The sequence below is a fragment of the Rhinoraja longicauda genome, chromosome 44 (genome assembly GCF_053455715.1).
Source record: "Rhinoraja longicauda isolate Sanriku21f chromosome 44, sRhiLon1.1, whole genome shotgun sequence".
Taxonomy (NCBI): Eukaryota; Metazoa; Chordata; class Chondrichthyes; order Rajiformes; family Arhynchobatidae; genus Rhinoraja; species Rhinoraja longicauda.
Window position 1 is genome coordinate 6,930,687 of NC_135996.1, and position 15,651 is coordinate 6,946,337.

Sequence of the window (15,651 nt, forward strand, 5' to 3'; positions counted from 1 at the left end):
CCCTAACTCCGCTATCCTTAAGAGCTCTATCTAGCTCTCTCTTGAATACATTCAGAGAATTGGCCTCCACTGCCTTCTGAGGCAGAGAATTCCACAGATTCACAACTCTCTGACTGATTTTTTTTTTCCTCATCTTCTAAATGGCCGACCCCTTATTCTTAAACTGTGGCCCCTTGTTCTGGACTCCCCCAACATTGGGAACATGTTTCCTGCCTCTAACGTGTCCAACCCCTTAATAATCTTATATGTTTCGATAAGATCTCCTCTCATCCTTCTAAATTCCAGTGTATACAAGCCTAGTCGCTCCAGTCTTTCAACATATGATAGTCCCGCCATTCCGGGAATTAACCTAGTGAACCTACGCTGCACGCCCTCAATAGCAAGAATATCCTTCCTCAAATCTGGAGACCAAAACTGCACACAGTACTCCAGATGCGTCTCACTAGGGCCCTGTACAACTGCAGAAGGACCTCTTTGCTCCTATACTCAACTCCTCTTGTTATGAAGGCCAACATTCCCTTGGCTTTCTTCACTGCCTGCTGTACCTGCATGCTTCCTTTCAGTGACTGATGCACTAGGAGATCTTCGGTTTCCTCCCGCACTTCAAAGACGTACGGGTTTGTAGCTTAATTGGCTTGGTATAAATGTAAAAATTGTCCCTTATGGGTGTAGGATAGTGTTAATGTGCGGGGATCGCTGGTCGGCACGGACGCGGTGGGCCGAAGGGCCTGTTTCCGTGCTGTATTTATATCTAAACTAAACAAGCACAAGTGGTCAGGATCAAACCCGGGTCTCGGGCGCCGTGAGGCAGCAAACCTCCTGCTGCACCACCGTGCCGCACGGTTCCTGAACCAACCCGTATGACATCCTTATATGAGTATTGTGTACAGTTTTGGTCCCATAATTTGAGGAAGGACATCCTTGTCATTGAGGCAGTGCAGCGTAGGTTCACCAGATTGATCCCTGGGATGGCGGGACTGTCATATGAGGAAAGATTGAAAAGATTAGGCTTGTGTTCATTGGAGTTTAGAAGGATGAGAGGGGATCTTATAGACACATATAATTATAAAAGGACTGGACAAGCTAGATGCAGGAAAAACGTTCCCAAAGTTGGGCGAGTCCAGAACCAGGAGCCACAGTCTTAGAATAAAGGGGAGGCCATTTAAAACTGAGGTGAGAAAGAACTTTTTCACCCAGAGAGTTGTGAATTTGTGGAATTCTCTGCCACAGAGGCCAAATCGCTGGATGGATTTAAGAGAGAGTTAGATTCCAGTGTATACAAGCCTAGTCGCTCCAGTCTTTCAACATATGACAGTCCCGCCATTCCGGGAATTAACCTAGTAAACCTACGCTGCACGCCCTCAATAGCAAGAATATCTTTCCTCAAATTTGGAGACCAAAACTGCACACAGTACTCCAGGTGCGGTCTCACTAGGGCCCTGTACAACTGCACACAGTACTCCAGGTGTGGTCTCACCAGGGCCCTGTACAACTGCACACAGTACTCCAGGTGTGGTCTCACTAGGGCCCTGTACAACTGCACACAGTACTCCAGGTGTGGTCTCACTAGGGCCCTGTACAACTGCACACAGTACTCCAGGTGCGGTCTCATTAGGGCCCTGTACAACTGCAGAGGGACCTCTTTGCTCCTATACTCAACTCCTCTTGTTATGAAGGCCAACATTTATCTGTGTCTATGTCTCTATGATCGTAACCGTGAAACCGACCACGTCAGGAACACGGCAACATGTTTGTTTGTTTGTTCCATACCGTCCTTTCTGAATGAGCAAGACTTTTTCCCTCAGCGCTTCGTCGAGTTGATCCAGGTAGGGCGTGATGTTGATAGGCTCCTCCACAATGGCCTCTTTGATGGGATGGAATCGGAATTCACGTTTCTTCCCTTAAAAAAGAAGACAGGTCGGTCGGTGACAGAAGCTGCCTGAGGCAACGTTGGTGTGTGTGTGTGTGTGTGTGTGTGTGTGTGTGTGTGTGTGTGTGGGGTGTGTGTGTGTGTGTGTGTGTGTGTGTGTGTGTGTGTGTGTGTATGTGTGTGTGTGTGTGTGTGTGGTGTGTGTGTGTGTGTGTGTGTGTGTGTGTGTGTGTGTGTGTGTGTGTGTGTGTGTGTGTGTGTGTGTGTGTGTGTGTGTGTGTGTGTGTGTGTGTGTGTGTGTGTGTGTGTGTGTGTGTGTGTGTGTGTGTGTGTGTAACATGATTCGTTTAGTTTAGTCTAGCAGGCATGTGAGTGAGGTAAAAAAGAGGAAAAAAACAGTAACCCCCACAATTAAAATGTGGATTACGGAAATGATCGAGAGCTTGCATTTGAGAAAAATATGGTTTGCCTTAATTGACAAACCAGATCTCCCGGTGGCCAAGCACTTTAACTCCCACTCCCATTCCCAGTCTGACCTTTCTGTCATGGGCCTCCTCCAGTGCCATAGTGAGGCCCACCGGAAATTGGAGGAACAGCACCTCATATTTCGCCTGGGCAGTTTGCAGCCCGGCGGTATGAACGTCGACTTCTCCATCTTTAGATAGTCCCTCTGTCCCTCTCTTCCCCTCCCCCTTCCCAATTCTCCCTCTCTCTTCCTGTCTCCACCTATATCCTTCCTTTGTCCCGCCCCCCTGACATCAGTCTGAAGAAGGGTCTCGACCCGAAACGTCACCCATTCCTTCTCTCCCGAGATGCTGCCCGACCTGCTGAGTTACTCCAGCATTTTGTGAATAAATCGATTTGTACCAGCATCTGCAGTTATTTTCTTATATTATTCTATTTTTTAAAATATGGTCTCCATTTATTGAATTTTTAAAAAGTAAATGGGTTTGTCACAAAACTAAAATTTAAAGCTAAAGTTAAAACTTGAGTTTAGGGTTGGATGTACAACTATACTCATTAACTCCCGGATCTATCCCCATAATATTTATATTTGTGATTCTCTTTTTTCTTTGCTTTCTCTCTATCTATCAGTTTATAGTCTTTTTTTTCAGTCTCTTTTCATCTTTATTTTTTCTTTAAAAATTTAAAAATTGAAGCTATGTAAGAATTCTATAACCAGTTTGTCGTTTATTATTATTTGTACATATGCTTTAAAAAAAAAATTTTAATTAAAAAAAATTAAAAAAAAAAAAAAGTTTTTAAAAAAGAGGAAAACATCTGAGCGTTTGCAATGGGGGTCAAAAAAAAGGATTTTTGGGGAAAATTTACACACAAAATTACCAGTTTCAAGCCTCTTTTAGTGCATTTCAAAGTAAAAACAGACATCACAAAATAACGTGAAGATGTCACTGTACACTAATAACATTTTGAAGTAAATTCGCACATTACTTGATGATTAATGTGCACAAAAAGGTGGTAATTGGCTTTTCTGCTGCGTTTTATATTTTAACCCCGTCTTAATTAATTTAGTTATATAATCTTGCACTTAAATGTAATATCTACTCATTACAGTTCCACCACTGATTTTCTGGCACTCTTGGTTCCAGGGCTTTGCTGGTTTATCCAGCAGGCCAAGGAAGTCGCTCGGCGATGGGGATCGACGTGCCGGCTCCAGCTGGGCTGGAGTTCCAGAGCCCCGGCCGCAGGTTGCAAATTCAACCCATCGATCGGCCGTGGAAGTCCCGATGAGGTCGAGATTGGCTGCCTTGCCCAGCCTAGGTGCCACATTTTCGGGGAGACTACCAGGGCTCTTGAGGGGGGGGGGGGGGGGTTTCTTGCGGAACCACTAGCGACCTCTAGCGGAACCCTGGTGTTCGTCACAAGTCTGTACGTCGTTTATATTATTTCCTTTCTTTTTTTTGATCCGATTTCTCCGTTTATTTCGCAAAGTGAAAAACGCGGCAAAAAGCGCAGAAAATGGATTTTAAAAACGCGGAAATCCGTGGAAAATGCACATGCCTGGTTTAGTGATACAGCGTGGAAACAGGCCCTTCTGGCCCACCGGGTCCGCGCCGCCCAGCGATCCCCGCACACTAACACTATCCTACACCCACTAGGAACAATTTTTATATTTACCAAGCCAATTAACCTACAAACCCGCACGTCTTTGGAGTGTGGGAGGAAACCGAAGATCTCGGAGAAAACCCACGCAGGTCACGGGGAGAACGTACAAACTCCGTACAGACAGCACCCGTAGTCAGGATGGAACCCTGGTCTCCAGCGCTGCATTCGCTGTAAGGCAGCAACTCTACCGCTGTACCACCCAAGTCCCAAGAATCTGCGTATCCACTGTATCCGCTGCTCCGGATGTCAACTTCTCTGCATCGGCGAGACCAAGCGCAGGCTCGGCGATCGTTTCGCTGAACACCTCCGCTCAGTCCATCTTGACCTTCCTGATCTCCCGGTGGCTCAGCACTTCAACTCCCCCTCCCACTCCTACACTGACGTTTCTGTCCTGGGCCTCCTCCACTGTCAGAGTGAGGCCCAGCGCAAATTGGAGGAACAGCACCTCATATTTCGCTTGAGTAGTTTACACCCCAGCGGTATGAACATTGACTTCTCCAACATCAAGTAGCCCTTGCATCCCCTCTCTCTCCATCCCCTCCCCTGTCCTACGTCTCCTGTCCTCCTGATTAAATATTACTGATTGTATGCCACATTGTCACCTTCCCCATAAGCCAACAATGAACCATTTTCCATTTCCACATTTAACATCTGCTTTGATCTGTCGTTTTCACACCTCACCCTTCCATTTCACACCGTACCCTTACAGGGCGGCACGGTTGCGCAACGGTAGAGTTGCCGCCTTACAGCGTATGCAGCGCCGGAGACCCGGGTTCCATCCCGACTACGGGCGCTGTCTGTACGGAGTTTGCACGTTCTCCCCGTGACCCGCGTGGGTTTACTCCGAGATCTTCGGTTTCCTCCCACACTCCAAAGACGTGCAGGTTTGTAGGTTAATTGGCTTGGTAAATGTAAAAATTGTCCCTAGTGGGTGTGGGATAGTGTTAGTGTGCGGGGATCGCTGGGCGGCACGGACCCAGTGGGCCGAAGGGCCCGTTTCCGCGCTGTATCTCTAAACTAAACTAAAATATCTCTAGACTCCCTCTCCCCTGACTCTCAGTCTGAAGAATAGACAATAGACAATAGGTGCAGGAGGCGGCCATTCGGCCCTTCGGGTCCAGCACCGCCATTCAATGTGATCATGGCTGATCATTCTCAATCAGTACCCCATTCCTGCCTTCTCCCCATCACCACTGACTCCGCTATCCTTAAGAGCTCTATCTAGCTCTCCCTTGAATGCATTCAGAGAATTGGTCTCCACTGCCTTCTGAGGCAGAGAATTCCACAGATTCACAACTCTCTGACTGAAAAAGTTTTTCCTCATCTCCGTTCTAAATGGCCGACCCCCTTATTCTTAAACTGTGGCCCCTTGTTCTGGACTCCCCCAACATTGGGAGCATGTTTCCTGCCTCTAACGTGTCCAACCCCTTAATAATCTTATACGTTTCGATAGGATCCCCCTTCATCCTTCTAAATTCCAGTGTATACAAGCCTAGTCGCTCCAGTCTTTCAACATAAGCCTAGTCGTTCCAGTCTTTCAACTTCGTCTCGACCTGAAACCTCACCCATTCCTTCTCTCCAGAGGTTCCCCCTGTCCCGCTGAGTTACTCCAGCACATCTTTTAGTTAGTCTTTTCTGGCCTTTGATCCAGGAAAGAAGCTATGGAAACAGGCCCTTCAGCCCACCGAGTCCGTGCCGACCGGCGATCCCTGTACATTAACGTTATCCTAGGTAGACACACAATGCTGGAGTAATTCAGCGGGACAGGCAGCATCTAGGTAGAGAAGGAATGGGCGACGTTTCGGGTCGAGACTCTTCTTCAGACTGATCATTAACACTATCCTACACACATTGGGAACAATTTACATTTACACCAAGCCGATTAACCTACAAACCTGTACGTCTTTGGAAGCTGAAGATCTTGTCGAAAACCCACGCAGGTCACGGGGAGAACGTGCAAAGTCTGTACAGACAGCACCCGTAGTCGGGATGGAACCCGGGTCTCTGGCGCTGAAAGCGCTGTAAGGCAGCAGCTCTACCTGAGCTTAGCGAGTCTCTCCTGAGTTTTTAATCACAGGATGGAGCTCCAGACTCTGTGTCCCACTCACCTTTATTGTTCAGTTCCTCCTCGTCGTCACTGAAGGCAGCATCCGCGTTGTCATAGCAATTCTCCTCTCGGTCCTTCTCAGTTACATGATTATCCATATCCATGGTAACAGATTCCTCAGTTTTAACTGTCAATGAAGAAGCATATGATATTTTCAATTTAAAAACAATCTTTAGTTTAGCTCAGGAAGGGACTGCAAATGTTGGTTTAAATCGAGGATGGACACAAAATGCTGGAGTAACTCAGCGGGACAGGCAGCATCTCTGGAGAGAAGGAATGGGTGACGTTTGGGGTCGGCCTGAAGAAGGGTCTGGACCTGAAACGTCACCCATTCCTTCTCTCCAGAGATGCTGTCTGTCCCGCTGAGTTACTCCAGCATTTTGTGTCTATCTTCGGTTTAGTTTAGTTTTAGAGATAGAAACATAGAAAATAGGTGCAGGAGTAGGCCATTCGGCCCTTCGAGCCTGGACGCACCACCATTCAATATGATCATGGCTGATCATCCAACTCAGTATCCCATACCTGCCTTCTCTCCATACCCCCTGATCCCTTTAGCCACAAGGGCCACATCTAACTCCCTCTTAAATATAGCCAATGAACTGACCTCAACTACCTTCTGTGGCAGAGAATTCCACAGATTCACCACTCTCTGTGTGATACAGCGTGGAAACAGGCCCTTTGGCCCACCGGGTACGAAACGACCAGCGATCCCCGCACACTAACACCATCTCCCACACACACACATTGGGGACACTTTTACACTTACACCAAGCCAATTAACTTACAAACCTGCACGTCTGCGGAGTGTGGGAGGAAATTGCAGCAACCAGAGAAAACCCATGCAGGTCACGGGGAGAACGTGCAAACTCCGTACAGACAGCACCCGTAGTCAGGATGGAACCCGGGTCTCTGGCGCTGTGAGGCAGCAGCTCTACCCACTGCGCCAACGGGCTTGGGTGTGCAATAGATTTCCCCAGGGCTGCACGTGAGGCCCCAAACTGATAATTTGGGTTAGACACAGAGTGCTGGAGTAACTCAGCGGGTCAGGCAGCATCTGTGGAGAACATGGATAGGTGACGTTTCACAGAGTGTTGGAGTAACTCAGCGGGTCAGGCAGCAACTCTGGAGAACATGGATAGGTGACGTTTCACAGAGTGTTGGAGTAACTCAGCGGGTCAGGCAGCATCTGCGGAGAACATGGATAGGTGACGTTTCACAGAGTGCTGGAGTAACTCAGCGTCACCTATCCATGTTCTCCGCAGATGCTGCCTGACCCACTGAGTTACTCCAGCACTCTGTGAAATGTCACCCATCCATGTTCCCCACAGATGCTGCCTGACCCGCTGAGTTACTCCAGCACTCTGTGTCCACCTTCGATTTAAACCAGCATTTGTAGATTTTTTCCTAATCATTTGGGTTGTGTGATAGGAGGGATGGTGTTTTTATTATGCTGGGTCTCTTATGCGATATCTCTGCCTCAGAAGGCAGTGGAGGCCAATTCTCTGAATGCATTCAAGAGAGAGCTATAAAGGATAGCGGAGTCAGGGGGTATGGGGAGAAGGCAGGAACGGGGTACTGATTGAGAATGGTCAGCCATGGTCACATTGAATGGCGGTACTGGCTCGAAGGGCCGAATGGCCTCCTCCTGCACCTATTGGCTATTGTCTATTGGGTCCCACACTTAGGAACATGACTGATTCTCTGCGTATTGTGCTCCGACTGCACACAATATTGGTATTAAGCGGAATAAATGACTCACGGCAGCACCTGTATTTCTCTTTATAGGGACGTAGGCAGCAACTGCCGAAGCTGATTTACTAGTTGTCGTTAACTCCCCTTGAACTGAGTGGGTTGCCAGGTCACTGAGAGAAGGGATTACAGACATTTGCCGTTATAATGGACCATGGGGGGAGGAATGGTGTCCTTCATGGGCACGGTGACGCAGCGGGTAGAGCTGCTGCCTCACAGCGCCGGAGACACGGGTTCCATCCTGACCACGGGTGCTGTCTGTACGGAGTTTGCACGTTCGCCCCCGTGGCCTGCGTGGGTTTCCTCCGAGACCTTCAGGGCTTCCTCCCACACTCCGAAGACGTGCAGGTTTACAGGTTGTGTAGGAGAGAAAACTGCAGACGCTGGTTTAAATCGAAGGTGGACACAAAATGCTGGAGTAACTCAGCGGGTCGGGCAGCATCTCTGGAGAGAAGGAATGGGTGACGTTTCGGGTCGAGACCCTTCTTCAGTCTGGAGAAGGGTCTCGACCCGAAACGTCACCCGTTCTTTTCTCCAGAGATGCTGCCTGACCCGCTGAGTTACTCCAGCACTCTGTGAAACGTCACCTATCCATGTTCTCCACAGATGCTGCCTGACCCGCTGAGTTACTCCAGCACTCTGTGAAATGTCACCTATCCATGTTCTCCACAGATGCTGCCTGACCCGCTGAGTTACTCCATGGACTCCCCTTTATTCTTAGACTGTGTGGCCCCTGGTTCTGGACTCCCCCAACATTGGGAACATTTTTCCTGCATCTAGCTTGTCCAGTCCTTTTAGAATTTTATTCGTCTCTATAAGATCCCCTCTCATCCTTCTAAACTCCAGGATGAGTCACATCCCGGTCACTCCCTCTTCTCCCCTCTCCCATGGGAACTACACTCGTCCCCCTGCAGGACCTATACATCAGGAGGTGCAGATCCAGAGCAAGCAAGATCATGAGGGACCCCTGCCACCCCAGTAACGGACTGTTCCAGATGCTACGATCAGACAAACGCCTCCGCTGTCACGCTGTGAAAACGGAGAGGATGAGACGGAGTTTCTTCCCACAGGCCATCAGGACTGTCAACTTTTATAACCCCAGAGACTAAATTTTTGTCGACACTAATAGTAACTTATTAACTTTATTTATATGCTGTAACTGTAATTCTTTTTGTGCACAACCCGCAGGCATTGCCACTTTCATTTCACTGCACATCGTGTATGTGTATGTGACAAATAAATTTGACTTGACTTGACTTGAAGTGTGAAAAAGCGCACCTCCCGATTCAAGGACAGTTTCTTTCCGGCTGTTATCAGGCAACTGAACCATCCTACCACAACCAGAGAGCAGTGCTGAACTACCATCTACCTCATCGGAGACCCTCGGACTATCCTTGATCGGACTTTGCTCCTTTATTCCCTTATCATGCATTGTCTTAATGCTGGAAGACACAAAATGCTGGAGTAACGTCTCGACCCGAAACGTCACCCATTCCTTCTCTCCCGAGAAGCTGCCTGACCCGCCGAGTTACTCCAGCATTTTGTGTCTGCCTTCGATTTAAACCAGCGTCTGCAGTTTTTTTCCTACACTTGTCTTTCTGCTGACTGGTTAGCACGCAACAAAAGGTTTTTCACTGTACCTCGGCATACAAGTTAACATGTTACAGGAGTAGCTTTCTATGAGCAACTGGACCAAGTGGACCTGTTGGGCCCAAACCTCTCCTGCATTGGTGCAGCACCCTCCCCTCCCCCTCTCCCTCCCCCCCTCCTCTCCCTCCCCCCCTCTCCCTCCCCCCCTTTCCTCCCCCCCCATCTCCTTCCCCCCCCAACTCCATCCTCCTCAACCCCCCTTATCCTCCATCCTCCCCCCTTCCTCACTCCCCTGCCTTCCTTCCCAGGAGATAGATTTAAACTTTAAAATGTGAATAACTTTAAAAATATAACACCGATTTCAATGAAACTCCTTCCATTAGCACCAAAGGGACGACGGTGAGTAAGGTGGGCCTAAAATTAGAAACATAGAAACATAGAAAATAGGTGCAGGAGTAGGCCAATCGGCCCTTCGAGCCTGTACGCACCGCCATTCAATATGATCATGGCTGATCATCCAACTCAGTATCCCGTACCTGCCTTCTCTCCATACCCCCTGATCCCTTTAGCCACAAGGGCCACATCTAACTCCCTCTTAAATATAGCCAATGAACTGGCCTCAACTACCTTCTGTGGCAGAGAATTCCACAGACTCACCACTCTCTGTGTGAAAAAAAACTTTCTCGTCTCGGTCCTAAAAGACTTCCCCCCCCCCTTATCCTTAAACTGTGACCCCTGGTTCTGGACTTCCCCAACATCGGGAACAATCTTCCTGCGTCTAGCCTGTCCAACCCCTTAAGGATTTTGTAATTGTCGCGCTATCGTGTACCATTCTTGCTGTAGTTGAGGAACAAACAAAGAAACGAGAGTTTTAGTACATAGATACGTAGATAGATGACAGGCCCTGTCTCTGACAACTGAATGGTTTATTTTGGCTCCGGAGAAGCTGGCAGATTTATCACCACTCTGATTAAGCCCCTTTATCTTGCTGCTGCAATCATCTGCTATGCCTAGTTTCTCTGTGTCACTTGACATTTAGACAATAAACGCTCATTTCTTCTGCTTGACAGCCGGTCGGCATTGAGCTCTCCTGAGAGATCCTGGCAGGAACAGAAGCTGTAACATCCACAACCGTCAGTGTTGCGTGCGGACATCAGCAGCAGAAATAAATCACACACAATGTGGAGAAAATGCAGGCTCTTCTACAGCCCCACCATTTTTGTGCCATCTTTTCCGCAGCCAACTAACGCACAAACTCGTTGGGAGTGTGTGGGAGGAAACCGGAGCACCCGGAGAAAACCCACGCAGGTCACGGGGAGAACGTGCAAACTCCGTACAGAGAGCATCGAGTGTTTTACGAGGATGTTGCCAGGACTAGAGGGTGTGAGCTGCAGGGAGAGGTTGAGCAGGCTGGGTCTCTATTCCATGGAGCGCAGGAGGATGAAGGGCGATCTTATAGAGGTGTACAAAATCATGAGAGGAATAGATCGGGTAGGCGCACAGAGTCTCTTGCCCAGAGTAGGGGAATCGACGACCAGAGGACATGGGTTCAAGGTGAAGGGGAAAAGATTTAATAGGAATCCGAAGGGTAACTTTTTCACACAGAGGGTGGTGGGCGTATGGAACGAGCTGCTGGAGGAGGTAGTTGAGGTTGGGACTATCCCAACGTTTAAGAAACAGTTGGACAGGTACATGGATAGGACAGGTTTGGAGGGATATGGTCCAAGCGCAGGCAAGTTGAACTAGGGAAGCTGGGACATGGTTGGCCGGTGTGGGCGAGTTGGGCCTGTTTCCACGCTGTATCAATCTATGACTCCATGACCTGTAGTCGGGATCGAACCGGGGTCTCTGGCGCGGTGATGTGGCAATTCTACCCGCTAGGCCACCACGCCCATGCTTCTCGACACATGATGCCCAGCTGAGCAGTTCTGAATGTGATACATAACGGGCGGCACGGTGGCGCAGCGGGTAGAGCTGCTGCCTCACAACGCCAGAGACCAGGGTTGGATTCTGACTCTGGGTGCTGTCTGTGTGGACATATGTCCCCCGACATCAGTCTGAACAAGGGTCTCGGCCAGAAACCTCACCCATTCCTTCTCTCCCGAGATGCTGCCTGACCCTCTGAGTTACTCCAGCATGTTAGACAATAGACAATAGGCAATAGGTGCAGGAGGAGGCCATTCGGCCTTCGAGCCAGCACCGCCATTCAATGTGATCATGGCTGATCATTCTCAATCAGTACCCCGTTCCTGCCTTATCATATCATATCATATATATACAGCCGGAAACAGGCCTTTTCGGCCCACCAAGTCCGTGCCGCCCAGCGATCCCCGTACATTAACACTATCCTACACCCACTAGGGACAATTTTTACATTTACCCAGCCAATTAACCTACATACCTGTACGTCTTTGGAGTGTGGGAGGAAACCGAAGATCTCGGAGAAGATCTCCCCATACCCCCTGACTCCGCTATCCTTAAGAGCTCTATCTAGCTCTCTCTTGAATGCATTCAGAGAATTGGCCTCCACTGCCTTCTGAGGCAGAGAATTCCACAGATTCACAACTCTCTGTCTGAAAAGGTTTTTCCTCATCTCCGTTCTAAATGGCCGACCCCTTATTCTTAAACTGTGTGGCCCCTGGTTCTGGACTCCCCCAACATCGGGAACATGTTTCCTGCCTCTAGCGTGTCCAACCCCTTAATAATCTTATACGTTTCGATAAGATCTCCTCTCATCCTTCTAAATTCCAGTGTTTACAAGCCTAGTCGCTCCAGTCTTTCAACATATGACAGTCCCGCCATTCTGGGAATGTTGTGTCTATGTAGAGTAACGGGCCTGTCCAACTTAGGTGTTTTTTTAGACGACTGCCGGCGACTACAATAGTCGTAGCAGGTCGTCGAAAAACCGACGACTGGACCCCTCCCCCCCCCCACGACAATGTCTACAAGCTATAACAAAAAAAACACCTAGTCAAGCTACCGACAACCGGCCTCCCAATCGTCGCATAGAAACATAGAAAATAGGTGCAGGAGTAGGCCATTCGGCCCTTCGATCCTGTACGCACCGCCATTCAATATGATCATGGCTGATCATCCAACTCAGTATCCCGTACCTGCCTTCCCTCCATACCCCCTGACCCCTTTAGCCACAAGGGCCACATCTAACTCCCTCTTAAATATAGCCGATGAACTGGCCTCAACTACCTTCTGTGGCAGAGAATTCCACAGATTCACCACTCTGTGTGAAAAGAAACTTTCTCATCTCGGCCCTAAAAGACTTCCCCCTTATCCTTAAACTGTGACCACACGACTTAGGACGTCCACCTACGACCTACGACCACACAGGCGGCAACCTACGAAGTCAACCTACGTCTACCCGCGACCGTGTCGGCGACAACTGACGACAATTCATTTTGGCCTCCGGTTTTGACGCTGGTCGTCGGTAGTCGCCAATGGAATTCAACGAAGTGACAATCTACGTCAACTGGCGACAACCTATCTCCAGCCCGCGCCAGGAGACGTCAAGCTACGATCGTTGGCGTCAAACCAACAGTGGCCGGAAATTGTTAAACGTTTCAAAATCCGGCGGCGACGACCAGAAAAAACGCCGCGACTCTTTGGAGACGACTCACGGCCGCACAGGCGACACCCCGGCGACCGTGTGGCCAGGGCCTAGTCGCCTGTAGGCGTCTAAAAATTCGCCTGAGTGGGACAGGGAGGACATCAAAGTCCGGGCTGGAACTGGTTACCTTCCATGGGCGGAGAGGGCGAGCTGCAAAATTCGGGAAACTTATCCCGTATCATGGCGCGCAGTTCTTTATCCAACTTTGGGTTGTCGAACAGAGGAGCCAACGGCCTGGGAATGGGGAGACAGAAATAGAGAGAGAGAGAGAGAGAGAGAGAGAGAGATAACGTTGGCGATTGATTTACCAGCAGGCCAGATACAAAAGACAATAAACAATAGGTGCAGGAGGAGGCCATTCGGCCCTTCGAGCATGTACGCACCGCCATTCAACGTGATCATGGCTGATCATTCTCAATCAGTACCCCGTTCCTGCCTTCTCCCCGTACCCCCTGACTCCGCTATCCTTAAGAGCTCTATCTAGCTCTCTCTTGAATGCATTCAGTGAATTGGCCTCCACTGCCTTCTGAGGCAGAGAATTCCACAGATTCACAACTCTCTGACTGAAAAAGTTTTTCCTCATCTCCGTTCTAAATGGCCGACCCCTTATTCTTAAACTGTGGCCCCTTGTTCTGGACTCCCCCAACATTGGGAACATGTTTCCTGCCTCTAACGTGCCCAACCCCTTAATAATCTTGTACGTTTCGATAAGATCTCCTCTCATCCGTCTAAATTCCAGTGTATACAAGCCTAGTCGCTCCAGTCTTTCAACGTACGACAGTCCCGCCATTCTGGGAATTAACCTGGTAAACCTACGCTGCACGCCCTCAATAGCAAGAATATCCTTCCTCAAATTTGTGAATGGGCCGACCTCAAAGACCGACCGGGCGTGCCTCTCACACCGACTCGTCTGATGCTGCTACAAATGGCTCTATCAGCCAAAACATTATGACCACCTGCCCAAAGATACTAGAGGAGCAAGATAGACCACTCGAGCCTAAAAACCGTAGTAGGCCACGGCGCCATTTTAGTCGGCAGAAACTTGCAGAAACATTTAAAAAGAAAAATAACAAAAATCTGTGAATTGATATTCTGCATTTTAATGGTATCATCACATATACTGTTCCCCAAACCACTGATTACACTGCGAGAGGCAGAGTGAACGGCGGGTTTTGCCTACTAAAATGGCGGACGTTACGCTCCTTTGCGTACTACACTTCAGTATAGGCGATTTCAACGGAGTGGTTCATCTTGTTCCTCTAGTGTCTTTGCACCTGCCTAACATGCTGTTGGCCCTCCGTGTGCAGCCCCATACGCAGCAGGGTGCGATGCACTGTGTATTGTGACACATTCTTCCCGTGACCACTGTTAACATTTTCTGTGACTTGTGCCACAGTCGACCTTCTGTCGGTTCGGACCAGACGGGATAGCCTTCGTTGCCCTCGCGCATCGATCAGCCTTGGGCGCCCAACACCCTGCCTATCGCCGGTTTGTGGTTTGTCCCTCCTCGGACCGCTGTCGGTCGGTACTCACCACTGCTGACCGGGAGCACCCCACAAGCCTTGCCGTTTCAGAGATGCTCTGACCCAGTCGTCTGGCCAGAACAATTTGGCCGGGTGAGGTCATGTGGGGCGCGGGGCAGTGATGTCACCCTGTCCCTTATTTGGGAGTGAGATAGTTGGCACCCCTACTCTACGGTGAGTTCTAGTCTGAAGACGCGGGCAGGTTTTCGAGGCTCGGTACTTACGCCAGAACTCTCTTTTCCACGATGTGATTGAGTGAGTTGAAGACACCCTGCCTCACATGCGATTCCAATGGGGCATAAAAGTGCGGGATAATCTGCCCAGAAGAACAAAGAAAGCATTAACGCCTGAGCTTGTAACTCGAACCTCCTCCAACCTCATCTACTGTATCCGCTGTTCCAGGTGTCAACTTCTCTACATTGGCGAGACCAAGCACAGGCTCGGCGATCGTTTCACTCAACGCTTCCGCTCAGTCCGTCTCAACCAACCTGATCTCCCGGTGGCTCAGCACTTCAACTCCCCCACCCATTCCCAATCTGACCTTTCTGTCCTGGGCCTCCTCCACTGTCAGAGTGAGGCCCAGCGCAAATTGGAGGAACAGCACCTCATATTTCGCTTGGGTAGTTTACACCCCAGCGGTATGAACATTGACTTCTCTAACTTCAGATAGTCCCTGCTTTCCCTCTCCCTCTCCATCCGCTCCCCCTTCCCAGTTCTCCCACTAGTCTTCTTATCTCTGACTACATCCTATCTTTGTCCCGACCCCTCCCCGACATCAGTCTGAAGTAGGGTCTCAGTGGTCCAAAGGTCTATAGTTCTAGTTAACAATGGATGTGGAGAGGATGTTTCCACTAGTGGGAGAGTCTAGGACCAGAGGGCACAGCCTCAGAATTAAAGGACGTACCTTTAGGAAGGAGATGAGGAGGAGTTTCTTTAGTGAGAGGGTGGTGAATCTGTGGGATTCTTTGCCACAGACGGCTGTGGAGGCCAAGTTAATGGATATTTTTACGGTGGAGACAGATTCTTGATTAGTGCGGATGTCAGGGGTTATGGGGAGAAGGCA

The 15,651-nt window shown here is 49.4% G+C and overlaps 1 protein-coding gene across 1 annotated transcript in view; it reads right to left on the reverse strand.

Annotated features, from left to right (window-relative positions):
- Window positions 1-15,651, reverse strand: part of ints3 (integrator complex subunit 3) — a 66,234-nt gene that overhangs the window by 13,017 nt on the left and 37,566 nt on the right. The window contains exons 13-16 of the mRNA XM_078431933.1: window positions 14,813-14,904; window positions 13,193-13,299; window positions 6,106-6,231; window positions 1,771-1,900 (exon numbers count right to left, since the gene is read on the reverse strand). Coding sequence (XP_078288059.1) covers window positions 1,771-1,900; window positions 6,106-6,231; window positions 13,193-13,299; window positions 14,813-14,904 — 455 coding nt within the window. The remainder of the gene's footprint in view (window positions 1-1,770; window positions 1,901-6,105; window positions 6,232-13,192; window positions 13,300-14,812; window positions 14,905-15,651) is intronic.